Below are 23,436 nucleotides of genomic sequence, written 5' to 3'. Positions count from 1 at the left end.
ATGTGAGTACACTGTAGCTCTCTTCAGACACACCAGAAGAGAGCATGGGATCCCATTACAGATGGTTGTGAGCCACCATGTGGTTGCTGGGAATTGAACTCAGGACCTCTGGAAGAGCAGTCAGTGCCCTTAACTACTGAGCCATTTCTCCAACCCAGTAATATTGTTTTTGTTGAGTAAGATATTTAAAGAAACTATCAGATGATCAGCTGGGCAGTAGTGGCACATGCCTTTATTCCTAGTACCTGGGAGGCAGAGGCAGGCAGATCTCAAGTTCAAGACCAATCTGGTCTACAGTGGGAGTTCCAGGACAGCCACGGCTACATAGAGAAACTCTTGTCTCAATAAACAAATGAGAGAGAGAAGAAAAAAACAGTATCAAATGATTTTATTCAGTTTCACCTCAAAAATCATGTTTAATTAAAAATAATACATGTGCATTACAAAATAAAGAATAAGAAAACATTTAGAGCTTATTTCTAAAGAGTTCCTAAACCCACATCTTATTGCTATTAGGAAGGTTGGAAAGTTGATTTCTGGCTAATGATCATCACATGTTCTGTGATATAGAACAGCAAGAAGATTTCTAACCATCATCACCATATGCTAACCATCAGCACTCAGTGTAATATCTTTTGAAAAGCACAAAAAGATTTCTTGAATGTAGTCACCTCGGAAAGAGGAACAAACAGGTCTCTGGATTCCCACCCCTCCCCCAGCATCCTGCAGAATTCATGGTGGTCCTAGCCTGAGGTTCAGGGCTAAATAGAAAGAAGGCACAAGGTGTACCTAACCAAGCAGGCCAAGCTGTGGCCCTGCCCACCATCACTGTCCAGGCTCCCGTTTGTCCTGACAGCTATGTGACATCTCTTTCTGGAAGATGTCCTCCTCTAGTGGTACCAGGCTTCAGCCTTTTCCTTCTCCTGGCATGAAAGTCCTGAGGGAATTCCAGTTTCTTGTGGTTCATTCTCTCAACAGTCTATATAGCCAAAGAAAGGGTACAAAGGTGTCTCTTTAAAACACCACACTAAGAGTAAGTTGTGTTATATCTCATGATGGAGACGTGTTTGGTGTTGTGTTTTGTTGTTCTTTCTTTTCTTTCTTACCTTGCAAACAGTTACTAAGGTACAAACTGTTGGATAGAGACCCCATTCAGGTAGAGTCTGGCTAATCGATGTTATTAACCTTGGAAGGCCACTGCAGACGTCTGAGTGTGGGTAGTCCCGAGTGCTGAGAACATAGTATACTAACTTCCAGAGTGGGCTTAAAATGGGGGGGGGGGCGGGGCAAAGAGTCCACACCGTTGCGTCTAATGCTCAGTAATAATCCCTTAGCCCTTGTGGGGTGAACTTGAAACATTTAGTAATGCCACACAAATGTCAGTTATTCCCAGATAGCAGGAATAATGGAAGGTCCCTGTTCATATTCATATCTGTGGTATGAAGAGAAGGTAGACTTTGCTGGGCTATAAAGACACAAGATTGGTTTACTAAAGTGAGCATCTCAGTTATCTATGTCCCTAATACTCTCCCTCACATGAAGATTCGTGCCATAAGTCCATATCCTTGCATTTCAAATGCCATAAAAATAGTGCTCGTGTAGTGATATTACTTTAATTAGTTGTGCTGGGGTTAAGGTAGGGCCTTGGCTTCTAGGGAAGTGCTGTCTGTCTGTGTCTGTCTGTCTCTCTCTCTGGTCCTCTACTGTATTTTTTAATTACTATCAGTTGCTGGGTTAGTAATTTAACCTTAGCTAACCATTCAACCAGCTGCTTTAATCTCTCCCAAAGGCATGGGTCTCTTTGGGTTGGTCAATGCGGTAGAGGAACTGTGCAGGTGAGAAGTAGCCAAGATACTCCACTGTGTCTGGGGTGGTATCGTAGTGGTAGTGTCCACCTTCTCCATGGTGACTGAAGAAATGTGTGTGCTCCAGGCGCAAATCGAGCCCCTAGGACAGCAGGCGGTCTGTTAGTATGGAGTCAAGTCATTTTGAACACAGTGTATTGCAGGGGAAGGAGAGAAGCCTTTTGTTACTTCTTAATGGCTTTCTTTTCTTTAAGGCAGGAACGCACTGTGGCTGACACTCACTTTGAGCTCCCCGCCTTCCTACTGCATCGTCTGAGTGACAGATCACAGCATCTACCCCTAAACCAGCGTTGACTTTTGTAGTGCTGGTGGGTCTCTGACTCAAGGCCTCCTGCATGCCAGGTGAGGGCTCTATCTGAGCTACACCTGCAGCTGACCAGTTTTAAGTAAGCAATGGAGTCACACTAAGGAACCTCAAGGCTGCGGGGGAACAGCCCGTGCCATCAGGAGAGCGCACTGGGCCTCGTTTTCATTTCTTTCTTCAAGGCAGCACCTTCCTCCGTGTCCTTCCAAGAAGACTTTCACCATTTCTATTCAAACTGTACTTTCTACACTGCTGCATATTGCTTATTCCAAAACTTCCAATGCAGGAGGATGGAGAGATGCCTCAGTAGTTAAGAGCACTGGCCGAATCCCCAGAGGACCCATGTGCAATTCCCAGGACAACTCTCAGCCATCTGTAACTCCAGTTCCAGGGGATCTGATGCCCTCTTCTGGCCTCCAGGGGTACCAGGCACACATGTGGTACACAGACATACATGCAGGCAAAACATCCATACACAGAAAAGGAATACAACTTAATCTTGTTTCTTTACAAACTTACAATATGGCTTGGAGTTTCTGCCTGTGAGAGGGTAAGCGCTTTGGTTTCTCTGATGCCTCTGTGGCGTTCTGCTCAGGCTTTCACTGTGTCAATGGACACATTTCCAGTGTTTCTACTACTATAGAACATTGTCCTTGGTTTAATTGATCACTGTGGAGCCTCGTAAAGACAAGATCTTAGACAGCAGTCACTGCCTGAAAGGCCCACCAGTCAGGACTTTGGTAGACACTCTCCGGATCTGGCATGTAGCAGCATTAGGACTGGGGGCAGGATGGCAAGAGACCTGAATATTGTACTTTATTATTATTTATTGTTTTTTATTTGTCTCAAGACCAATTTCACTGTGTTGCCCAGGATGGTCTAATCTCACAGAGATCCTAAAGAATGCTGGAATTAAAGGCTTGTTCCAACACACCAGCTCTATTATTGAATAGTATCCCAACTTGTGTGATATTTAAAATGCCTGCTCTTTTACTTTCTTGAAGGTAAGTCTGCTCTGCCAAACACTCTGTGTAGAAAGCCACCCATCCCCTGTCTTTCAGGATGATGCCCACAAACTGGACATGGTGGCAGTGCCTGTCACCTCAACACTGAAGAGGAAACTGTGAGCAGAAGGATCAGAGGTTCAAGGTCATCCTTGGCTACAAAGAGTTAGTGGCCTGGATTGATGCATACATTCTAAGAAAAAAGCCAGGCGCGATACCACATGCCCTTAGTTCCTGCACTTGAGAGGCAGAGGCAGTTGGTGCCTGGTCTACAAGGTGAGTTCTAGGAGAGCCAAAACATTAGGTCTCAAACCTGGGACAAATGGCTATTTAATATATGAAAGCAGCCGGCTGCCAGGTTCTCCTAGGGTCTTTCAGTCCTTTTCTGTCACAGGGATGGCTGCCACACCCTGCCCTCTACCCCAACTCTCCAGCCCGGGGCTGGGCCGCCCTTCTGCCAGAGGCTCTTTCGTACGTAATCAAGCCATTTTGGTGACCCGCTCTATTTTTAACTTTTGCCCTCCTGGCTGCTGCACCTGGTTCCTCTCTCTCCCCCTCCTCCTACTCCCTCCTCCCGTGGCTCAGGGGCACCTCCACTCTGGACTCTGCAGATGTCCCTGCTTCTGGCTGTACTCCAGCTTCTCCTCCAAAGTACTCATGGCTTATCCTCAGGCTTAAATAACAAAAACCCAAATCACCTCATTCTAATACAATATGAGGCTGGCAGGATGAGTGGCAAAAGTGCTGCCAAGCCAAACGTACTGTTGTTCTCTCCTTCCTACTGTGTGTCTCACATGGTGTTGTTCTCTGATCTCCACTCATTTGCTGTAGCACGTCTCACGCTCACACACACACATGCACACACACACACACACACACACACACACACAAAATAAATAAATAAATAAATATTAAAAGAGCGAGTACCCCACCAAGCATTTTCACTGTGTATAAAAGGAAGATGAAAGACTCACCGGGTCTTTGGAAACAAACACTGGTAGACAAACCAAGGGAGCCTTCATCTCGTAGAAGTTTAGCCATTTATTGACAGCTTCGTCCGAGTTCAGTGGACAGGAAGAAAATTCTGCAGGCTGAAATAAGAACTTGTTAAACAGGAAAACACTGAATATTAATGAAAATTAAATAATGAGAATAAAAAAGTATGATCTCATTGTTATAAGTTTTATACTTTTCACTGAGTGCACTTTGGTATCAGTTACATGTGAACCAATCTGTACACCCTAAAGCTTATTCCTAATTAATGAGGTGAGGCCTTACTGTTTTTCTTTCCACAGGTATTCAGCCTTCTTGTTGTACATTCTTTTTTTTTTTTTTTAAAGATTTATTTATTTATTATATGTAAGTACACTGTAGCTGTCTTCAGACACACCAGAAGAGGGCGTCAGATATCATTACGGATGGTTGTGAGCCACCATGTGGTTGCTGGGATTTGAACTCAGGACCTTTGGAAGAGCAGTTGGTGCTCTTACCCGCTGAGCCACCTCTCCAGCCCACTTGTTGTACATTCTTGTTCTCCATTTTATGTGTGGTTTTAATTTAATTTTTTTGCGATGTTGGGAATTGAACCTGGGGACTTGTTCACTCTAGGCAAGTCCTACATATATATATAAAACCACTGAGCCATAGCCCCAGCCCCTCCCCATTCTGGGTGAATGATTTTCAACAAGAATGCCCATGCCAGCCAAGGGGAATTAGACACACGCATGCGCAGAGATGGATGGAGCTAGACTGCACAATATATAAAAGTTTCCTTCAATGGGAAAAAGAGAGAGCGGCAGCTGCAATCTACAGAAAATGTACAAAAACACGGATGATTTTCTGACATTAGGGTTGGTTATGGTTTATGGGCCAAATGTAAAGTAAAAACTTATACTATGCATGGTGGTATATGTCTGTAATGACAGTACTTAGCAGGCTGAGGCTTGTCAATCCAAAGGCAATGCGATCTATGTAGTGAGGTTGTGGCAAGCTAGCTGTTGTGTCCATGCAGGCAGCAGAGAGCGCTCACCATGATGTGGGCTTTGACTTTTCCCTTCTGCACGATGAAGGTGCCTCCCATCCCTACAGGCTTGGTGCCATAGTGCTTCTCCAGAGTCTGCCTCATGCAGCTCACAAAGTTAAGTTCTCCTGTTCTTCTCTTGGCTTGCACCTCAATGACCTGCAAAGGGTGAAATGGTGCACATAACTGCATAAACTACGCAATTCTATGTAGATATCTACCTAAATGTACCAGTATAAAGTCACTGCTACCAGGTAAAGGTAAATCTTCTTATTTGCTCAGCACACAAAGATGAGAGTTGAAATGCCTCATTCCTTGTGAGTCTTAATCTCTCTCTCTCTCTCTCACACACACACACACACACACACACACACCAGCTATACATGACTCCAACAATCTTATTCATGAGTTCTGAGCTGAGTCCTATTCTGAACTCTGGAGACCAAAGTGGTTCAGAAAATGTAAGGGTTACTGGCTTAAAGAGATTCACCTAGGGTAATGGTTTTCCCTATTTTCCGGGGTACTTTTACACCGCTATCTCATTTCTCAAGGCTCTCTCCTTTCAAGATCTAGGTCCCCACTGGGGATAATACTGAGATCAACCAGGCATGCATCCTCCTTGTCAGCTTCTTGTTTTTGTCACCAACACTAGCTCAGTGTCCTTCTGAAACAAACAAATGCCTAGCTACCACCTGCTAAGTAGGGGTGATATTTTATTGCTTCATGCAAGTGATAAATATCTGAGATTTGTATCTTGTTACCTTTTACTCAGAAAAGTAGAGCAAATGGATGCTCTGTTTACTAAGTAAATATTCTTAACTTTGGGTTTTAAAAAGACTTTGTCTTTCCTTGTACTATTCTGAATCTTTTTTTTTTTTTTTAACTAAGTAGGCCATATAAAAACTTTGCATTGGCTCATCTGATTTTCTTGGGAGAACTATATTGAAAACAATAAAAGCTCATATTTAGTTATCTGAGAAGATGTAAAGAATGCTATGTTCTTATGGGCATAATCACCTTGCCAGGTTGGCCCTCACTGGCAAACAGGTTAGCCAGGAGTGCACATCCAAAATCATGATATTTTTGGCTGTATTTCTCCAGCAGGCATTCACCATCTGCAGGATTTTCACAGGCAAAGTAACTTCCATTTACAGGTCGGTTGTGTTCGCTTGCTGTTTGAACAATTGGCATGAACTGGAAAGAAACAAATCAGTGTTAGTGCAATAATTACTTTTTTTTTCTTTCAGACATTGGGAGATTGCATCCTAGGTCTTTCCCACTATAGTCACACATTGCAGTGGTGTTGGAGATAGCATGCAGGCGGTTCCTGCGAGGACAAGGCTTGCACTGGCTGGTTTTGTGTGTCGACTTGACACGGGCTGGAGTTATGACAGAGAGAAGAGCTTCAGTTGAGGAAGTGCCACCATGAGATCCAGCTGTGAGGCATTTTCTCAATTAGTGACCAAGGGGGGAGGTCCCCTTGTGGGTGGTACCATCCCTGGGCTGGTAGTCTTGGGTTCTATAAGAGAGCAGGCTGAGCAAGCCAGGGGAAGCAAGCCAGTAAGGAACATCCCTCCATGGCCTCTGTATCAGCTCCTGCTTCCTGCCCTGCTTGAGTTCCAGTCCTGACTTCCTTTGGTGATCAACAGCAACGTAGAAGTGTAAGCTGAATAAACCCTTTCCTCCCCAGCTTGCTTCTTGGTCATGATATTTGTGCAGGAATAGAAACCCTGACTGAGACAAGGCTCTACCACTGGCTTATGTTCCCAGCCAAGTTCAAACCGGTACCTAGACAACATGACCATTCCCTAGGGCCACCTCAGCAGCACCCGAACCTGTCTGTGGGATGCAGGGGTTAGGGAGAAGGGGCTCTGCTGAAAGACTCCTGAATCCTGGGAAATCTTCACTCAAGTCTTGGGATAGGACAACACCCCAAAAATTCACGAGAGACTGTTCTTGATGCAAACACATGAGGCTTAATTCTCCAGTGCACTGAGCCGCTCCTGTGTCTGAGCAGGGACAGAGGAGTTCCACCTGAGCAGCTGCCACTGGGGTTTTTTAAAGAAACAGACCATAGGGGCTGGAGAGATGGCTCAGCTGGTAAGAGCACCGACTGCTGTTCCAAAGGTCATGAGTTCAAATCCCAGCATCCACATGGTGGCTCACAACCATCCGTAAAGAGATCTGACATCCTCTTCTCTTGTCTGAAGACAGCTACAGTGTACTTACATATAATAAATAAATAAATATTTAAAAAAAAAAAAGAAAAAAGAAACAGACCATAAAGAAAAAGGGGAGGGGATGTTCAGGCTGTGATCTATGTCATAAGGAATGGGGAGATCAGCGGCAATTCATGGCTCAGCGGAAGGTTACAGGTTATCTTGGGCAAACACAGTTACTTTGAGCGGGGATGAATCCTTGAAGAAAGGGGAGTCCTCTTCCTTGCAGCTGGAGGGAGTGTGGAGGGAGTGCCAGTCTTTGGAGCAGGAGTGCTATCTTAAGGTTGACAGTTTTCTAAGTTGCACTGTGTCTAGGCTAATTGTTAGTGGTCTCTCATTGCTCCCTGGCTGTCTGCTTTCCCAGCTGCAGGAAGGGAAGCAGCTGTGTCCCACCATGTCCTCCTCACTGTGTTATCTCCACAAACCTTCAGAACACCTGGGAAAACAACCCTGGATGGAAACTTCTGAAACTGTGAACAAGAGTGTCTCCTTCCAACTGTCTGTTGCCATTATTCTGTCATAGCTGTGGACATTCAACACAAACATTTCGTAAAATGCTTTTCTAATTTCCTTTTAGATTCATTTATTTTACATGTGTATGTGCTTTGCCCACACATATGTGTGGCATGCCTGGTCCTCACAGAGGTCAGAAGGTGGCACTGATTTCCCGGAACTGGAGTTACAGACAGCTGTGGGCTGCCATATATGTGCTGGAACTGAACCTGGGCCTTCAGGAAGGGGGCCTTAACCGCTGAACCACCTCTCCATCCCACTCATAGAAAATGTTCACAGCATCTCTTTTTTGGAGACAGCCCCTTGCTGTGTATCCCAGTAAGTTGCTGTGAAGACTATCTGTCATGGAATTCACAAACTTAGATATCATCCTCTTGCCTGAACTCTGGGATTACTGTGTCCACCACGACACCTGACAAAACGTCTGTCTGTATATTTATTTAGAACAGGATCTCATTCTATGGTCCTGGCTGGCTGTGTAGACCAGGCTGATCTTAGACTTATAGTAATCCTTCTCAGCCTCTCAAATATTAAGATTGCAGGAGTGAGCCATCATGAACAGCTCAAAATGTCTAATCTTAGACTTTAACTTTTTTTCGGTCTTGCACACTGGGAAAATTCTATCACTGCTTCTGCAAGAGAAGTTGTGTAACTTCTGAACAACTCCCTATCTGATAACGTTATAAGAGAAAGGTGGTCCATCTCATCATGAGATGTGGACAGTGACAGTCACATCACATAGCATAGGTAGTACACACCATGTTTAGTATAAATGGTACACGGCACATTATAACACACCACATACAGCATGCACGACTGGCACCAGTTCCAGCCATTTATTTTTGTAAGTAGCCAAAAAGTGGTTACTTACTATGTTTTTGTTGTTCTTTTTGTTTTTCAAGATAGGTTTTCTCTGTTTAACAGCCCTGGCTGACCTGGAACTTAGTACAGAAATCAGGCTGGCCTCGAACTCATAGAAATCTGCTTGCCTCAGCCTCCTGAGTTCAGGAATTAAAAGCATGCCCCACCATGTCTGGCTACTATCTAGTTTTTATCATGGAGTTCCTCTTTGGACCCAAAGTTGCCCTTATATGACAGCAAGGATTTACAGAGATGTGAGGGATCCAATGATATGTAAGAAAAATCATGAGCCAGGTGGTAGCTCATGCCTTTGATCCCAGCACTTGGGAGGCAGAGGCAGGTGGATCTCTGCGAGTTTGAGACCAGACTGGTCTACTGAGTAAGTTCCAGGACAGCTAGAGCTACACAGAGAAAACCTGTCTCAAAAAACAAAACAAAAACAACAACAATAACAAAAAAAATCATGAGGCCTCAAGTGGACATGGCAATCCAGAAGTAAATAGGCAGAGAAAGATGACTGTATGAGGTCAGCCTGGATTACATAGCCAGACTCTGCTTCCAGAAACAAGAACACACATAACACACACACACAGACACACTCATAAATACATACACACTATGTACACACAACACATATAAATACATAATACATATAGCATACATACACACATAATGCACACATATGACACACGCGTATAATATACTACACACATAACACACTATACAAAATTCACACATATACATAATACATGCAATACACAGACATAATACATAAATGCATAGTACACACAATATATATACAGACATAATACATGTACATACCATTTACAGCCACAATATACACACACAATATACACACACTACACACAATATATACACACAATACACACACAATACACAGTAATGCACACATTATATACACATTACACACATACATAATATACACACACAAAACACATACATAATACACTATACATATAATATACTATATACATACATAGCACACACTACACACATACATAACACTATAAAAACATATACGTACAATACATAGACATACAATACACACATACACACATCATACACAATACATGCATAATACATAAACACATAATACACATTACACACTATACACATACACTACACACAACACACATATACATACATGCATAATACACATAACACATACATAACACACTACAAACACACATACATACTACACAGATACTACATAATACATGTAATACATATACACTACACACTATACATACACACATATATGTACACAATACACATGCACATATAATAAATGTACATGCTACACACCTAATACATACACATTATACACATACATACACATACATATATAATACATACTACACAGATATATACACACTACATACAAACATGCTACATACATATATACATACATGCTATACATAATCCACACATACATAATAAACATGCACACACCTTTGTGTTTAACCTATTCTCTAAACACTCTGAAAGTAAAATAGGCGCTTCATTAGCACTGGACCATTTGGAGTGTCCACTTGGGCTCAAATCTGAAGAGACATCAACAACTTACAATTCACTCATAAAGGAGGTGGTTTTTGTTTTTGTTTTTCCCTTGACACAGGCTCTCCCACTGTAACCAGACTGACTTGGAACTCACTATGTGGCCCATGATGACCTTGAAGTTGCACAATCCCTCTGCCTCAGCCTCCTAAATGCTAGAACACATGTAGGAGGCACCACTCCCAGCTAAAAGTAAATTTTGACAGACCAGTAAAAAGGTTGTGAATAAATGTCAAATGACTAAAATAAAGCAATGCTCTTTACACACTGACCTCAGAATTGAATCCAAGCGTCTGAAATGGACCTGCCCCTGCTCCAAGGATAAAAGCTCCAGGCAGCTTTATTTCTTTTGCAATTTCATTTAGGTCATAAACCTATAAAAAGGAGAAAATTATTGAAGCTGTACCATATGAATTTCCTGATTTACTTTTTACAACAGACCACTAGCTTTCTTGCCTGCCACACTCGCTGGTGTGGGCCGACCCAGTTTCTAGTCTGAATACAGAGAATAAAAGCATACTTACTTTTTTTTTGTTTACAAGAGGCAATAAGTAAGGCACACCTCCTACTTCTGCAATTCTAGTTTGCCCACAGATGCCTAAAAAAACACAAGCCATCTTAAAAGTAGGCAAACATATCATTCCAGTATAAAATTCCAGAGGACACTAATTTATTAGGAACACCTGTGGGAGAATCTCAGCTGGAAGGAGCAGAGATAAAAAGGGCCAGGTGGTCCCTGCTCGGCTCTGCTGTAAACTCCTGAGCATGACTCTGAGGCAAACCAACCACTGATTTCTAAGAGGGCAGGGGCCAACTTTTGGGTAGAGTTGCTAGAACTCATTTGCTTGATCCTTTAAAAATCCCCCTAGGTACATTTTCATTTTTAAAAAAAGTATTCTTTTTGGGTATAAGTTGTATATTTAAGTTTTTTGTAATTTATTTCCATCTTATGTGGATTTAGTATTTTGCCTGCACGTATGTCTGTGTGGAAGTTTCAGATTTGGGGGTTACAGATAGTTGTGAGCTGCCATGTGGGTGCTGAGATTTGAACCTGGGTCCTATGGAAGTACAATCAGTGCCCTCAACTGCTAAGCCATCTCTCCAGCCCCATAGTTTTAAATTTTTATAACATTTTCCTTTGGCAGAATGTTGTTCTTTAGACCCATGCTGAAATTTTTTTTTAAGTTTATATAAGTAAGTTTATACAAAAAACAAATGAAGCCAGGCGGTGGTGGTGCATGTCTGTAATCCCAGCACTCTGTGAGGCAGACACAGGCGGATTTCTGAGTTTGAGGCCATCCTGGTCTGCAGAGTGAGGTCCAGGACAGCCAGGGCTACACAAGGAAACCCTGTCTCAAAAAACAAAAAATCCAAAAAACCAAAAACCAAAAACAAAAAACCAAAACCAAATGATAGATAACCTTTAGGTACTAGCAAGTTTCTATGCGTGTTTTCTGTAGTTGTGCAGGTTTGTTGTTTGCTTTGTGCTAGGGATTGAACTCAGGGGTAAAAATAAATTGTACTACTAAGATGACGTTCTCCCAACCCCTTTTATCTACTTACATTTTAAAATCCAAGTTAAACTATTAAAACTAAATTTAAACTAAATAATTTAAACTTTATATTGTACTTTATTTACATTTTTAATTGACTGATTTTTATTGTATATGTGTACACATGAGTGTGGTGTGTGTATAGTATATTCAAACACATTTATGTGCATATACTGCACATATATACCATAAGCAGAAGCCAGAGAAAGAGCCTGGGTGAGCTGCTCCATCTCGCTCCGCCTTACTCCTTGCGGGTCTGTCCCTGCACCTGAAGTGAGCCGCCGCAGTCCTCCCTGTCTGCCTGAGTGCTGCTGCCTTACAGACAAGCATGGCTGCTCCAGGTGTTATGTGGGCTCTGCGATCTGAACTCAAGCCCTCGTGCTCCAGCAGGAAGAGCTGCTCCCTCCCTCCCCCCCATGTCACCTCTCCAGTCCTTCCACTTGCATTGTTCTCATGACCTGTATTTATTTATACTGTGTGGCAGTAAGGGCATATGTGTCAGAAAACAACCTGTGGGGTCTTCCCTTCCACTGTGCAGATTCTTGCTTGGGACTGAACTCATGAGGTGTGACAGCAAGGGCCTTTCCTCCTCCAGATTTGAACCTGGGTCCTATGGAAGTACAATCAGTGCCCTGGCCAGCCCCGTTACTGACATTTTTAGTATTAGAACAACACAATGAGGCAGTTTGAGGGAAGGCACTTTTTAAAGTATAGTAGAAATTTATTATCATCTACTTAAGAAGTCTTTCAAGGCCAGGTGGTGGTGGCGCACGCCTGTAATCCCAGCACTCTGGGAGGCAGAGGCAGGCGGATTTCTGAGTTCGAGGCCAGCCTGGTCTACAGAGTGAGTTCCAGGACAGCCAGGGCTATACAGAGAAACCCTGTCTTGAAAAAACAAAATCAAAAAAAAAAAAAAGTCTTTCAAGGTTATCATTAAGTGAAGCACATTTAATCACCCTGCTGTTATGCAGAGGAGAGATGCAAAAAAGTCTTAATAAGTGCCTTCTGTGTTTGGGGAAGAGTTTGTGTACAGGTTGTGTACTGAGTGACAGACAAGATGCTGAAGGCTGGTGGAACTACTAGAGAACCATAGCTGTCCAGGGACTAGGGAGGAAGGAAGCCCTCGGCAGAAATGTGGTACACAGAACAGGAGATTCTAGAGATCTCAGTGAGACAGAGATTTCAAAGGTGCTGGATCCTGGTTAAAAGTGCAAGGTTAGATGAAAAACTTGGAACGATTCTACAAAGTAGGTGGATGCAAGGGGAAAAGATCCTGCAAAACATTACAAAGCGTCTTCTACACAGAGACAGCTGGAGAAACAAGGAAGAAAAGAGTAATTTACTCTCAAAATGAAAACCAGAAACCACGGGCGATTACAAGGGGGAGGAAAATAAGACTTGATCTTAGTTTGTTCATCCGCAGGGTTGAACTGTGGCTGGAGAGACGGCTCAGCAGTCAAGAGCACTGGCTCACTCTTCCAGAAGCCCTGGGTCAGTTCCCAGAACCCACAACCATCTGTAAGTCCACATGGATCTGATGTTTTCTTCTGGCCTCCATAGGCATCAGGCATATACAAGGTACACAGTCATACATACATACAAAGTACGGAGTACGTATAAAATAAATGTTTCCAAAATGGCTTCTAATAGTTGCAAGGTGTTGAGTCAAAGACTGTTGAACCTGGCAGACTCCCACACACTCCTAGTTAATGTATCTAAGGCTGTGGGACATTATGGGGCTTAGTCCAAGTAATCGGATGAATAGACACTCAGACCAATGTCTAAGACTCCCAAGCAGATTACTTTGTAACCAGCTAGCTATGCCAATTAACATAAAAGAAGAGGAGCTGCACTATGCTCTAATTCCTCATGGTCACAGGGCAGAAGACAGAGGTTAGACTTTCTATTACGACTCACACGGAGTTTACCTGGCTCCAGTCGCCTCTCCCTAGCTCCAGTCTTTCAACAGAGAGCTGGAGCGAGCGTCCTGGAATGCTGCAGTCACATGCATCTGACCCAGGTGTCAGTCACCCTGGAGCTGCTTTACTCAACCAGTATTCATTGGCAAATTTCTGGAAGACGTCTAAGTATTTAATAGATAATCAAATATAAGGCCTAAAAAGAGGCTTGCTTCATTTTAGATTATGTATATGATGTCTGAAAGTTGTAGTAATAGCTTTTATTCATAGAGGAAAATAATACTGGCTTCTAAAAATGTATGACTGAAAACCAAAAACTTTTTTTTTTAACTACGCACCTTTTACAGGAAAGGTAAATGGCTCCTTGGTTAGATCTGGACAGTCAACCACTGAGACCTGGACATCAGCAAAGTTATCCTTTAGCCCCTTCTGCAAAACTAATACAAGACACACAAAGAAGATATTTAACATTAGGTAAGGAAATTGGCCACCATATACTAAATCATTCTTCAAAGTTTCTTTGTTACACTCACAATCTTAACTTACATTATAAGAAAGAGAGAGGGGAACAGAGATAGAGAGAGAGAGAGGGAGAGAGAGAGAGGACCCCAGGTCTTAAGTACAAAGCACACAGTCCACCTCTGACCTGAACCACCAACCCAGGAGTGCTCTTTTTTTTTTTTTTTTTTTAGTATTTTTTTAACTTCTTGCAATCTTTTTTTTTTTTTTAAGTTTACTTTTTATTTAACATAGTGTTCTGCTGTGTGGGCACATGCACACCTGAAGTGGGCACCAGATCTCATTACAGATAGTTGTGAGTCACCATATGGGTGCTAGGAATTGAACTCAGGACCTCTGGAAGAGCAGCCAATGCTCTTAACCACTGAGCCATCTCTCCAGCCCCAGAATAATCTTACTGATGAATAAAATTAGACCTTGACGTGCTCAGAAGACATAATGTACTCTCTGACAGACAAATACCCATAATTACTAGCTAGCTTTGGGGTGCTGATTTGAAAAACAATGGCCCCCATATGGACAGGGATTAGAAGGGGCCGCCTTGCTGGAGGAGGTATGGCCTTGTTGAAGGAGGTGTGGCCTTGCTGGAGGAGGTGTGGCTTATTGAAGATGTATGTCTCTGGGAGTGGGCTCTGTGGTTTCTCTTCCAGCCAGCTGTCCTATATCTGGATGTAAAATCTCTTGGCTCCTGCACCATACTTGCTTACTTCCCTCCATGATGGTCATGGACTGACCATCTAAAACTGTACGCGAGCCCCAGTTAAATGTCTTCTTTATAGGAGCTGCCTCGGTGTTTTCACTGAGCCCTGGGTCCATTATTCTTTTTGATAAAGTAAGTTCAGGTTGTAAGTGTAACAACGTATTTTGAAGGAAGGTTTATTCTGTCTTGTCCTGGTGTCTCTTCACAGCAACTAGCAGATACAGGAAGGAAACAGACTGCCCACAGGTGAGAGCTCTTTTCTCTTGAGGGGATTTCAAAACACCCAATAAAAGGAATCTCTTGCCACAGGTTCAGTGGTGATTATAGTCAGATAACAGTGCAATCCAAAGAAGCCAGATAGAAGAGCAGAGACTCCGCGACCCCACTTTAAGTGTTTCAAAGGCAGGTGTCTAAGGTGATCTCTGGGGTAGAAAGGCTGCCTGGAAGGTCCGTGAGGGAGCCTACTAAGGACTGAACATATTTAATCTGAGTGTCAAGTTACATGTGCTGATATAGGTACATGTGCTCACACAGGTACATGTGCTGACACAGGCACATGTGCTCACACAGGTACATGTGCTGACACAGACACATGTGCTCACACAGGTACATGTGCTGACACAGGCACATGTGCTCACACAGGTATATGTGCTGACACAGGCACATGTGCTCACACAGGTACATGTGCTCACACAGGCACATGTGCTCACACAGGCACATGTGCTGACACAGACACATGTGCTCACACAGGTACATGTGCTCACACAGACACATGTGCTCACACAGGTACATGTGCTCACACAGGTACATGTGCTGACACAGACACATGTGCTCACACAGGTACATGTGCTGACACAGGTACATGTGCTGACACAGACACATGTGCCCACACAGGTACATGTGCTCACACAGGTACATGTGCTGACACAGACACATGTGCTCACACAGGTACATGTGCTGACACAGGAACATGTGCTTGCACAGGTACATGTGCTGACATAAGTACATGTGCTGACACAGGCACATGTGCTCACACAGGTACATGTGCTCACACAGGTACATGTGCTGACACAGACACATTTGCTCACACAGGCATGTGTGCTGACACAGACACATGTGCTCACACAGGTACATGTGCTGACACAGGAACATGTGCTTGCACAGGTACATGTGCTGACATAGGCACATGTGCTCACACAGGTACATATGCTGACATAGGCACATGTGCTGACACAGGTACATGTACTCACACAGGTACATGTGCTGGCACAGGCACATGTGCTCACACAGGCACATGTGCTCACACAGGTACATGTGCTGACATAGGCACATGTGCTGACACAGGTACATGTGCTGACACAGGAACATGTGCTTGCACAGGTACATGTGCTGACATAGGCACATGTGCTCACACAGGTACATGTGCTGACATAGGCACATGTGCTGACACAGGTACATGTACTCACACAGGTACATGTGCTGGCACAGGCACATGTGCTCACACAGGCACATGTGCTCACATTCACAATCACTATACTTTATTGGAGGTGCACTGTGCTGTCATACACATGTAGAAAAGCATAGTCTTAACATTCCAGAGCCTTTTTTTCCTAGAACTTTATTTTATTCTGCTTTTTTAGACAGGTATCTCCCTATGTATCCCTGGCTGTCCTGGAATTCATTACATAGACCAGTTTAGTCCCAAGTTCATAGAGAGAAAGTTCCTTATTAGTGAAGACTGAGACCAATTAAGTAGATGACAGCTTTGCCAACAAGAACAGTCTCTTCCATGGCTAGGAAGGGACACTGCTACAGTGAAAATCGATGTAACTCTAATATACATATGTATTTCATTTATTTATAGTGTGTCTGTATGTGTGTGTGACAGACACACACACACACACACACACACACACACACGCAGTTTGTGCTGCAAGCGCATTTACTCACTGAGCCATCTCGTCAGCCCCACAAGGATTATATTTTCAAGGATCAAAAAGAATAAGAAGCAAGCAATTAAAAAAGCAAACAGCAGGGCTGGAGAGATGGCTCAGTGGTTAAAAGCATTGCTTCTCTTCCAGAGGAGGCAGGTTCGATCCCCCTGCACCCATATGGAGGCTGATAACTGTGTAACTCCAGTTCCTGATGACCCAGCACAGCTTTGGTCTCCGCAAGCACAGGGCACTCATAGGATACACAGACACACATGCAGACAAAAAAACAAAGACCAAGTACACGTCTGATCCAGTCTCTGTGAACATGTTCATTCTCAGACAGCATACCATGAAAAGGGATCCCACAAAATAGAGCCTGAGACACGACAGCTTAGATGCAGACATTCCGGGCTTCATTGGTGCATTTGTCTATCTTTTTTCTTCTCTAGCTTACACTGGGGAACTTTCTTATGTTTTTGTTTGAACAAAATAAAAAAAGAAAGGAAAAAGCCGAGCATGGTGTTGCATGCCTTTAATTCTAGCACTCTGGAGGCAGAGGCAGGTGGGTGGGTCTCTGAGTTCAAGGCCAGCCTGATCCACAGAGTGAGTTCCAGGACAGCTAGGGCTACACAGACAAATACTGCCTCAAACAAACAAACAAACAAACAAACAAAGACTCCACACAGAGAAATTTAAGTAGTGAACTGACAGTCAGTGAATCAATATGCAAAGTATATTTGAGACTATGATCAATACTCAAGAATAGACTATTTGACTTTTATTATTTATCTATTTTTAATATGTATGAGTGCTGTGTCTGTGCACCACCTGTATGTCTGGCGCTGAAGGAGGCCAGAAGCAGACACCGTACCATCTAGAACTAACAATCACACACAATTATGAGCCACCATGTGAGTTCTGGGAACACAACTCAGGTCGTCTGAGTTCAGCCAGTGCTCTTAACCACCGACCCATCTCTCCAGCCCCAGTAGACTGTATTTAAAGAATACAGTCAATATTGCACAACTCTCTGGGTTCCTCTGCTAATTTTCATTACATAAAGGTGGTAGCAACAAGATCACTATAAACAGTGATATGGTGGTTATTCTTGGAAGAATAACTTTTATCACTCTATATAGTGTTATTGAGCTTATTCCTGGAAGAATAATTTATATCACTACAAATAGTGATATGGTGGTTACTCCTGGGAGACTAATTCATATCACTACAAATAGTGATTTGGTGGTTACTCCTGAGAGAGTAATTCATATAAATAGTGATATGGTGGTTACTGCTGGGAAAATAAGCAGAGAAGGAGCCAACGCTAGGGTTGGAACAAAATGAAATTTGAATTTACCTACAACAATATCTTTTTAATTAATTAATTAATTCACCTTGCGTTCCAACATCAGCCCCTTCCCCCTCCCCAGGCCCCTCACTCTTGAAGCTCCTCCTCTCTCTCCCCCTCCCATTCTCTTCTGAGAAGAGGTATCTCCTCCTCCTCACACACACATCAGTCACACCCTCTCTCACTGGGGCCAGAGGAGGTGGCCCAACTAGGGGAATGGGGTCTGCAGGCAGGCAACAAATTCAGGGACAGCAGACAGCCCCTGCTCCACGTGCTGGGGACCCAATGAAGACTAAGTTACACATCTGCTACATGTGTGCGTGGGTTGGGACGGGACTGGCTTTTAAGGTATTAGTATGTGCAGTTTCATGTGATGCTAAAAATCTTGAATTAAATAACTTCTATTTTGTTAAGGTCAAGATGGGATAATAAGCCGGGCGTGGTGGTGCACGCCTTTAATCCCAGCACTTGGGAGGCAGAGGCAGGCGCATTTCTGAGTTCGAGGCCAGCCTGGTCTACAGAGTGAGTTCCAGGACAGCCAGGGCTACACAGAGAAACCCTGTCTCAAAAAACCAAAATAAATAAATAAATAAATAAATAAATAATAAAAAAGATGGGATAATAATTGTAAATGTTTATAAATAACATAGCTTAAAAAACTTACATAACTTTGGTTTTTTTTTCTTTTTTGAGACATAGAAATTTGGATACTGATGCAGAAATTTCTGAATCAAAAGTACTATTTCAATAAGATAGAGAGGTAATTAAAGAGAGAAGGCAGAGGCAGGAGGCTCTCTGTGAATTTGAGGCCAGCCTGGTCTACAGAGTGAGTTCCAGGACAGCCAGGGATACATAGAGAAAGCCTGTCTTAGAAAAATCAAAACAAACAAGCTAAACACAACCCCAACGACCCAAAGCTAACATCATTTTTACCTTCCGCAAGCTCCTCCAGACTTGGCAAGTGAAAAGAAAACTCAGTGCAAGCCATTCTCTTCCTCTCTCACTGCTACTCAGCCACAGCGGCTGCCGGCTGAGCACCACGGGAGCTCACAGGGCAGCAGCACAAGTCCGGGCTCTGGAGACAACGGTAGAGCTTAGTGACTTGATGAAGGCAAAGGCCGTCGAGGTCCCATCTCCTCAGAGTTCACTTACGTAAGGAGGGTAAAGTGCTCAAGGCTCCACTCAGAGTTCACACAGCTTCCAGCCAGGTCCATGTGAGCAGGAGCTGAGGGACCTCTGCCCTACAGACTGTTCTTTCTTCCTCTTCCTTTTGATCTGTTTCTCGTTCCCTCCCGCTCTCCTCTTCCTTCCTGGCAGTGCTGCGTGTGGAACCCAGGACTTCAGCCTCACCCCAGCCCAGTACTGTTACATGAACCTGCTCTTAATACTTTTGTACTTTCTAATTTCCTTTCTCTTTGTTCCGTACTGGGATTGAGGCAGGAGCTCAGGCGTGCCAGGAAAGCCCTTTCTCATGGAGTGCTCCACTCGGCCTCAGCCTGAGCTTTTCTAACAGATGGTCTAAGAATATGGACTTATGTGTGTTTATACAATCCGTACAGTCCACAGTATCACATATCATAGATCACAAAAATAGACTACTCTATTTTTGACATTTAAGCTAAAAGTTAATTGTCTTAGAGTTATTACATTGTTTTTAATATTACACTTATTTGTGTGTGTGTGTGTGTGTATGTGTGTGTGTCCTTGTGCGCGTGTCATAGCATACCTGTAGAAGGCACAGGACAACTTGTAGGAATCGGTTCTCTTTTCCACCATGTGGATGCCAGGACTGAACTCAGCTACTTATTGGTAGCTTCACCCACCAGGCAATCATGCTGCCCTGACTACCCAGTAGTAACAAAACACCAAAGTCTGGCATTGTAATAGTATAATGGGAGTTTGCTTTGTTTTTTTCCCTGAAGCTAAAAAAAATCATGTTGCCAAATCTCATTTGTTTACATTTGAATTATTCTTTTTATCTGCCATTTTAATAAGAGAAAAATTTTACCAATTGAAATGGAAACCTATGAATGATTAGATTCTGAAACTCTTTTTTTTTTTTTTTACTTTAATTTCTAAAGAAATATACTTACTTGGTAAGTACTTTTAACATTCAGTTAATCTGGTAACTTAATCAATTATAATCCTATATTTCCAAAAATGCAGGGCAAAAACACTTTACAAAACACGAGCACACAGACTCATTACTTACTTCCCTGTTCAGGAGATCGGCCTTCTAAGCAAGCTCAGTGAGCCGGCTGGAGGGAATACAGGGAAAGAAAAGGAGCCAGGCAGGGAGTGACAGGCAGGGCCAATCCCAGCACAGGACAGTCAAATCACAGAGGGCATCCCTGCCTCCCAGAGCACCATGGGAGTAGCTAGCACTCAATATTGTTAATGGAACATCTCCTTAATCAGAACGGTTGGCTTTAAAAGTGCTCACGCAGCAAATGAAAAGTGGGTCCCTCAGACTGCTGTGGATTTCTTCTGATTTGTTTTTCTCCTTAGACAGACGATTCATACCCTGTCTACATAATGGAATCCCAGCCCACAGCTCCTCCTGCCTCCACACAACCCACATGTGGAGGTCAGAGGACAACTTGCAGAAGTCAGCTCTCTCTTCCTCTCTGCACATGTAACTCCTACGCCATCTCTGGCCTACGATTTCTACTTTTGACCACACTTTCAGAACATACATATTCCATGAACATGCCACTGAACATATTTAGCACCTCATATTTACAGTTTTTCTTTTAAGATATAGGATCCCTACATTGTCTCCACAAACCATCCTCCTGCCTCAGCCTCTAAGGTAGCTGAAAGAGGTGACATTCACTTTAGTACTTTACCAAACATTCATTTTTATTGTCCTTTAATATTTAACACATACATTCTTGTGTTTCAAATGAAATATAAGTAATTATTGAAGATGGGTCTCAGCTGCTATAACCATACCTGAATTACTCTAAACACATTTTTCAATTGAGTGTCTTTAATTGTTTATAAGTAAAACATGTTAATTTTTTTTTGAAATAGTTTAAAACTGGTATATTGTATACAAATAGATCTTACTCACTCTTTACCCAGATGCCCCATGTTAACAGTTTCACACTCTGTATGAACCAGAGATACTTCCTAATATAAGAACATGCCAAATCTGTACAACGAACAGCATATTAATCCATTGCTGATTGTTTTCATTTTTTTGTTGTTGTTGAGATAAGGATCACTAGAAGGCCCAGGTCTGTTTGAGCCCCGTGAGTGCTGGGGTTCAACGAATGTATGAGATTAACACCTCACCCGACTCTGGAGACAGGATTTTTCTGTCCAGTCCTGTCTGTTCTGGAACTCATTCTGTAGACCAGGCTGGTCTTGAACTCACAGAGTACTGGGTTTAAAGGCATGTGCTACCACTGCCCATTAATATCCCTAATTTTATACTTTTTACTTTCTTAAAGGAAAACCAGTCAGTTTGTTTTATATCACTACCAAAATGGAGACAAAGTCTAACTAACCATGGGCATCTCCAGCCCAAATAACTGGTTTAGAAATGTAGATGTTCATGCCGACGACAGCAGGGGACATGTGTATGTAAAGGGTGGAGTTAGAGTGAGGACCCTCAGGGAATGGTTTCCACAGACAATCAGAGCTGCTCCAGCATAGCATCCAGCCAGATGAGGGCAAATATTTACTTTCCTGATGTGAGTGGCGGGAGCCAATAGCTCAGAACCGGGGTAGAGGAAGGGTGACAAACGGGAAGAGAAACAACATGGAAAGCACCAGAGTGACTGGGCAGCCGTGCTGAGGGCCATATTAAGGCCTCTCTGTTCAGAAACTGTCATGCCCTTTAAAGCCCCTCAAAATTCTCAAATCCACAACACACTTACATTGTACTTCTTATTATTGTCCAGAAAAGGAAACAGATTTACCCAAGATCATTCAGTTGTTACAAGGCAGAAACAATTCAAAAGCAGATTGGAGCCAGGCATGTTGGTGCACATGTTCAGCTCCAGCACTGAAGGCAAAGTCAGGGGCAGAGGGGTGCAGAGGCAGGAGGTTGTCTGTGAGTTTAAGACCAGCCCGGTTTGCATATCAAGTTCTAGGACCCTCAGGGCTACATAGAGACACAAGTGTCGAACAACAGCCGCAACACCAACAAACACAAAGGCCGGTCTGTGAATCCAGAACGCACCCGATGTAAGCGGAACCTGCAGTGAAGAAATGGCCGCTTCAGCTGACACCAGGAAGACTGTTCAGAGAACCCTGCAGCACCCAGGACACCTGATCCTGCCTGAGCTCCATCTTCCTCCTAGGCTGGATTTCTCCTCTCTTCCAAATATATCGCACACAGTAGGTGGTCTGTTAGTTAATTGTTAAGTATTTATGATATACCAGATTGTTATGATATACAGACTAATAGGGTTCAAGCACAAGGCTGGCTTTACAGCTTTGCACAATAGTCTAGTCAGTCACGTAGGACCCTGTACAGATCTAACCACATACACAGGTTTTGTTTGCTTTTCTTGGTTTTGTTTTTTCTCGGGGCACACTTATGCACACTGGCAAGTTCTCTATAATCCAGCTATATCTCTAGGCCAACAACTTTACATTTGAAATGTGTTTGTCTATGAGAGCTCAAGGGATAGTGAAGTGCGAGAACGTATGTCCTCTCCCCGCAGACCTTGTCACCCACTGAATAAGGTGTTTGTAATGTTCCGTTAGAACTTAGTCCCAGTGGACCTGCATGGGTGCAAAGCCACAGAGACAATGTTGCAGGGTTCACAGACTGTTGGCAAACTGTGCAGGGGTCAAAAAGTACAAGTAAGGCCAGTGTGCACAGGTACTGTACACACATACGTAGCACAGGCCATCCTTAGTCTGCCAGGGAACTTGACACACTGCGGGCTCAGTCACCACAACAAACCGACGCTCACCTGACCCGCAGTGACTTCACACTCGCAGGAATGCCTTCTTTCCAGCCAGGAACACAGGTTCAGTCTCCTGCCTGCCTTTTCTGATAGCTCCAGGCCAAGGGAAGAGCCCGGTTAGCCCCGCCCCAAGGACCGCCCACCACATAGCCACGCCCACTGACGTGCCCT

At 43.4% G+C, this 23,436-nt stretch overlaps 1 protein-coding gene across 2 annotated transcripts; it reads right to left on the bottom strand.

The window, feature by feature from the left end:
• Positions 1 to 371: 371 nt before the first annotated feature.
• C7H11orf54 (chromosome 7 C11orf54 homolog) lies at positions 372 to 23,397 on the bottom strand. Of its 2 annotated transcripts, XM_052189092.1 has the most exons (9): positions 23,272 to 23,397; positions 19,271 to 19,412; positions 14,175 to 14,273; positions 10,889 to 10,962; positions 10,637 to 10,738; positions 6,211 to 6,387; positions 5,203 to 5,352; positions 4,148 to 4,264; positions 372 to 1,947 (listed from the first exon to the last, which is right to left on the bottom strand). In XM_052189092.1, the coding sequence occupies exons 2-9, from the start codon at positions 19,323 to 19,325 to the stop codon at positions 1,774 to 1,776; spliced, it is 948 nt and encodes a 315-aa protein (XP_052045052.1). In that variant the 5' UTR covers positions 19,326 to 19,412; positions 23,272 to 23,397; the 3' UTR covers positions 372 to 1,773. The 2 variants fall into 2 exon arrangements, with proteins under 2 accessions (XP_052045052.1, XP_052045053.1); XM_052189093.1 differs by lacking the exons at positions 10,889 to 10,962; positions 19,271 to 19,412.
• Between the last annotated feature and the right edge of the window lie 39 nt (positions 23,398 to 23,436).

This window comes from Apodemus sylvaticus, chromosome 7 (genome assembly GCF_947179515.1).
Source record: "Apodemus sylvaticus chromosome 7, mApoSyl1.1, whole genome shotgun sequence".
NCBI lineage: Eukaryota > Metazoa > Chordata > Mammalia > Rodentia > Muridae > Apodemus > Apodemus sylvaticus.
The sequence above is the reverse complement of the archived record's forward strand: the minus strand, read 5'-3'. Positions and strand labels throughout refer to the sequence as shown.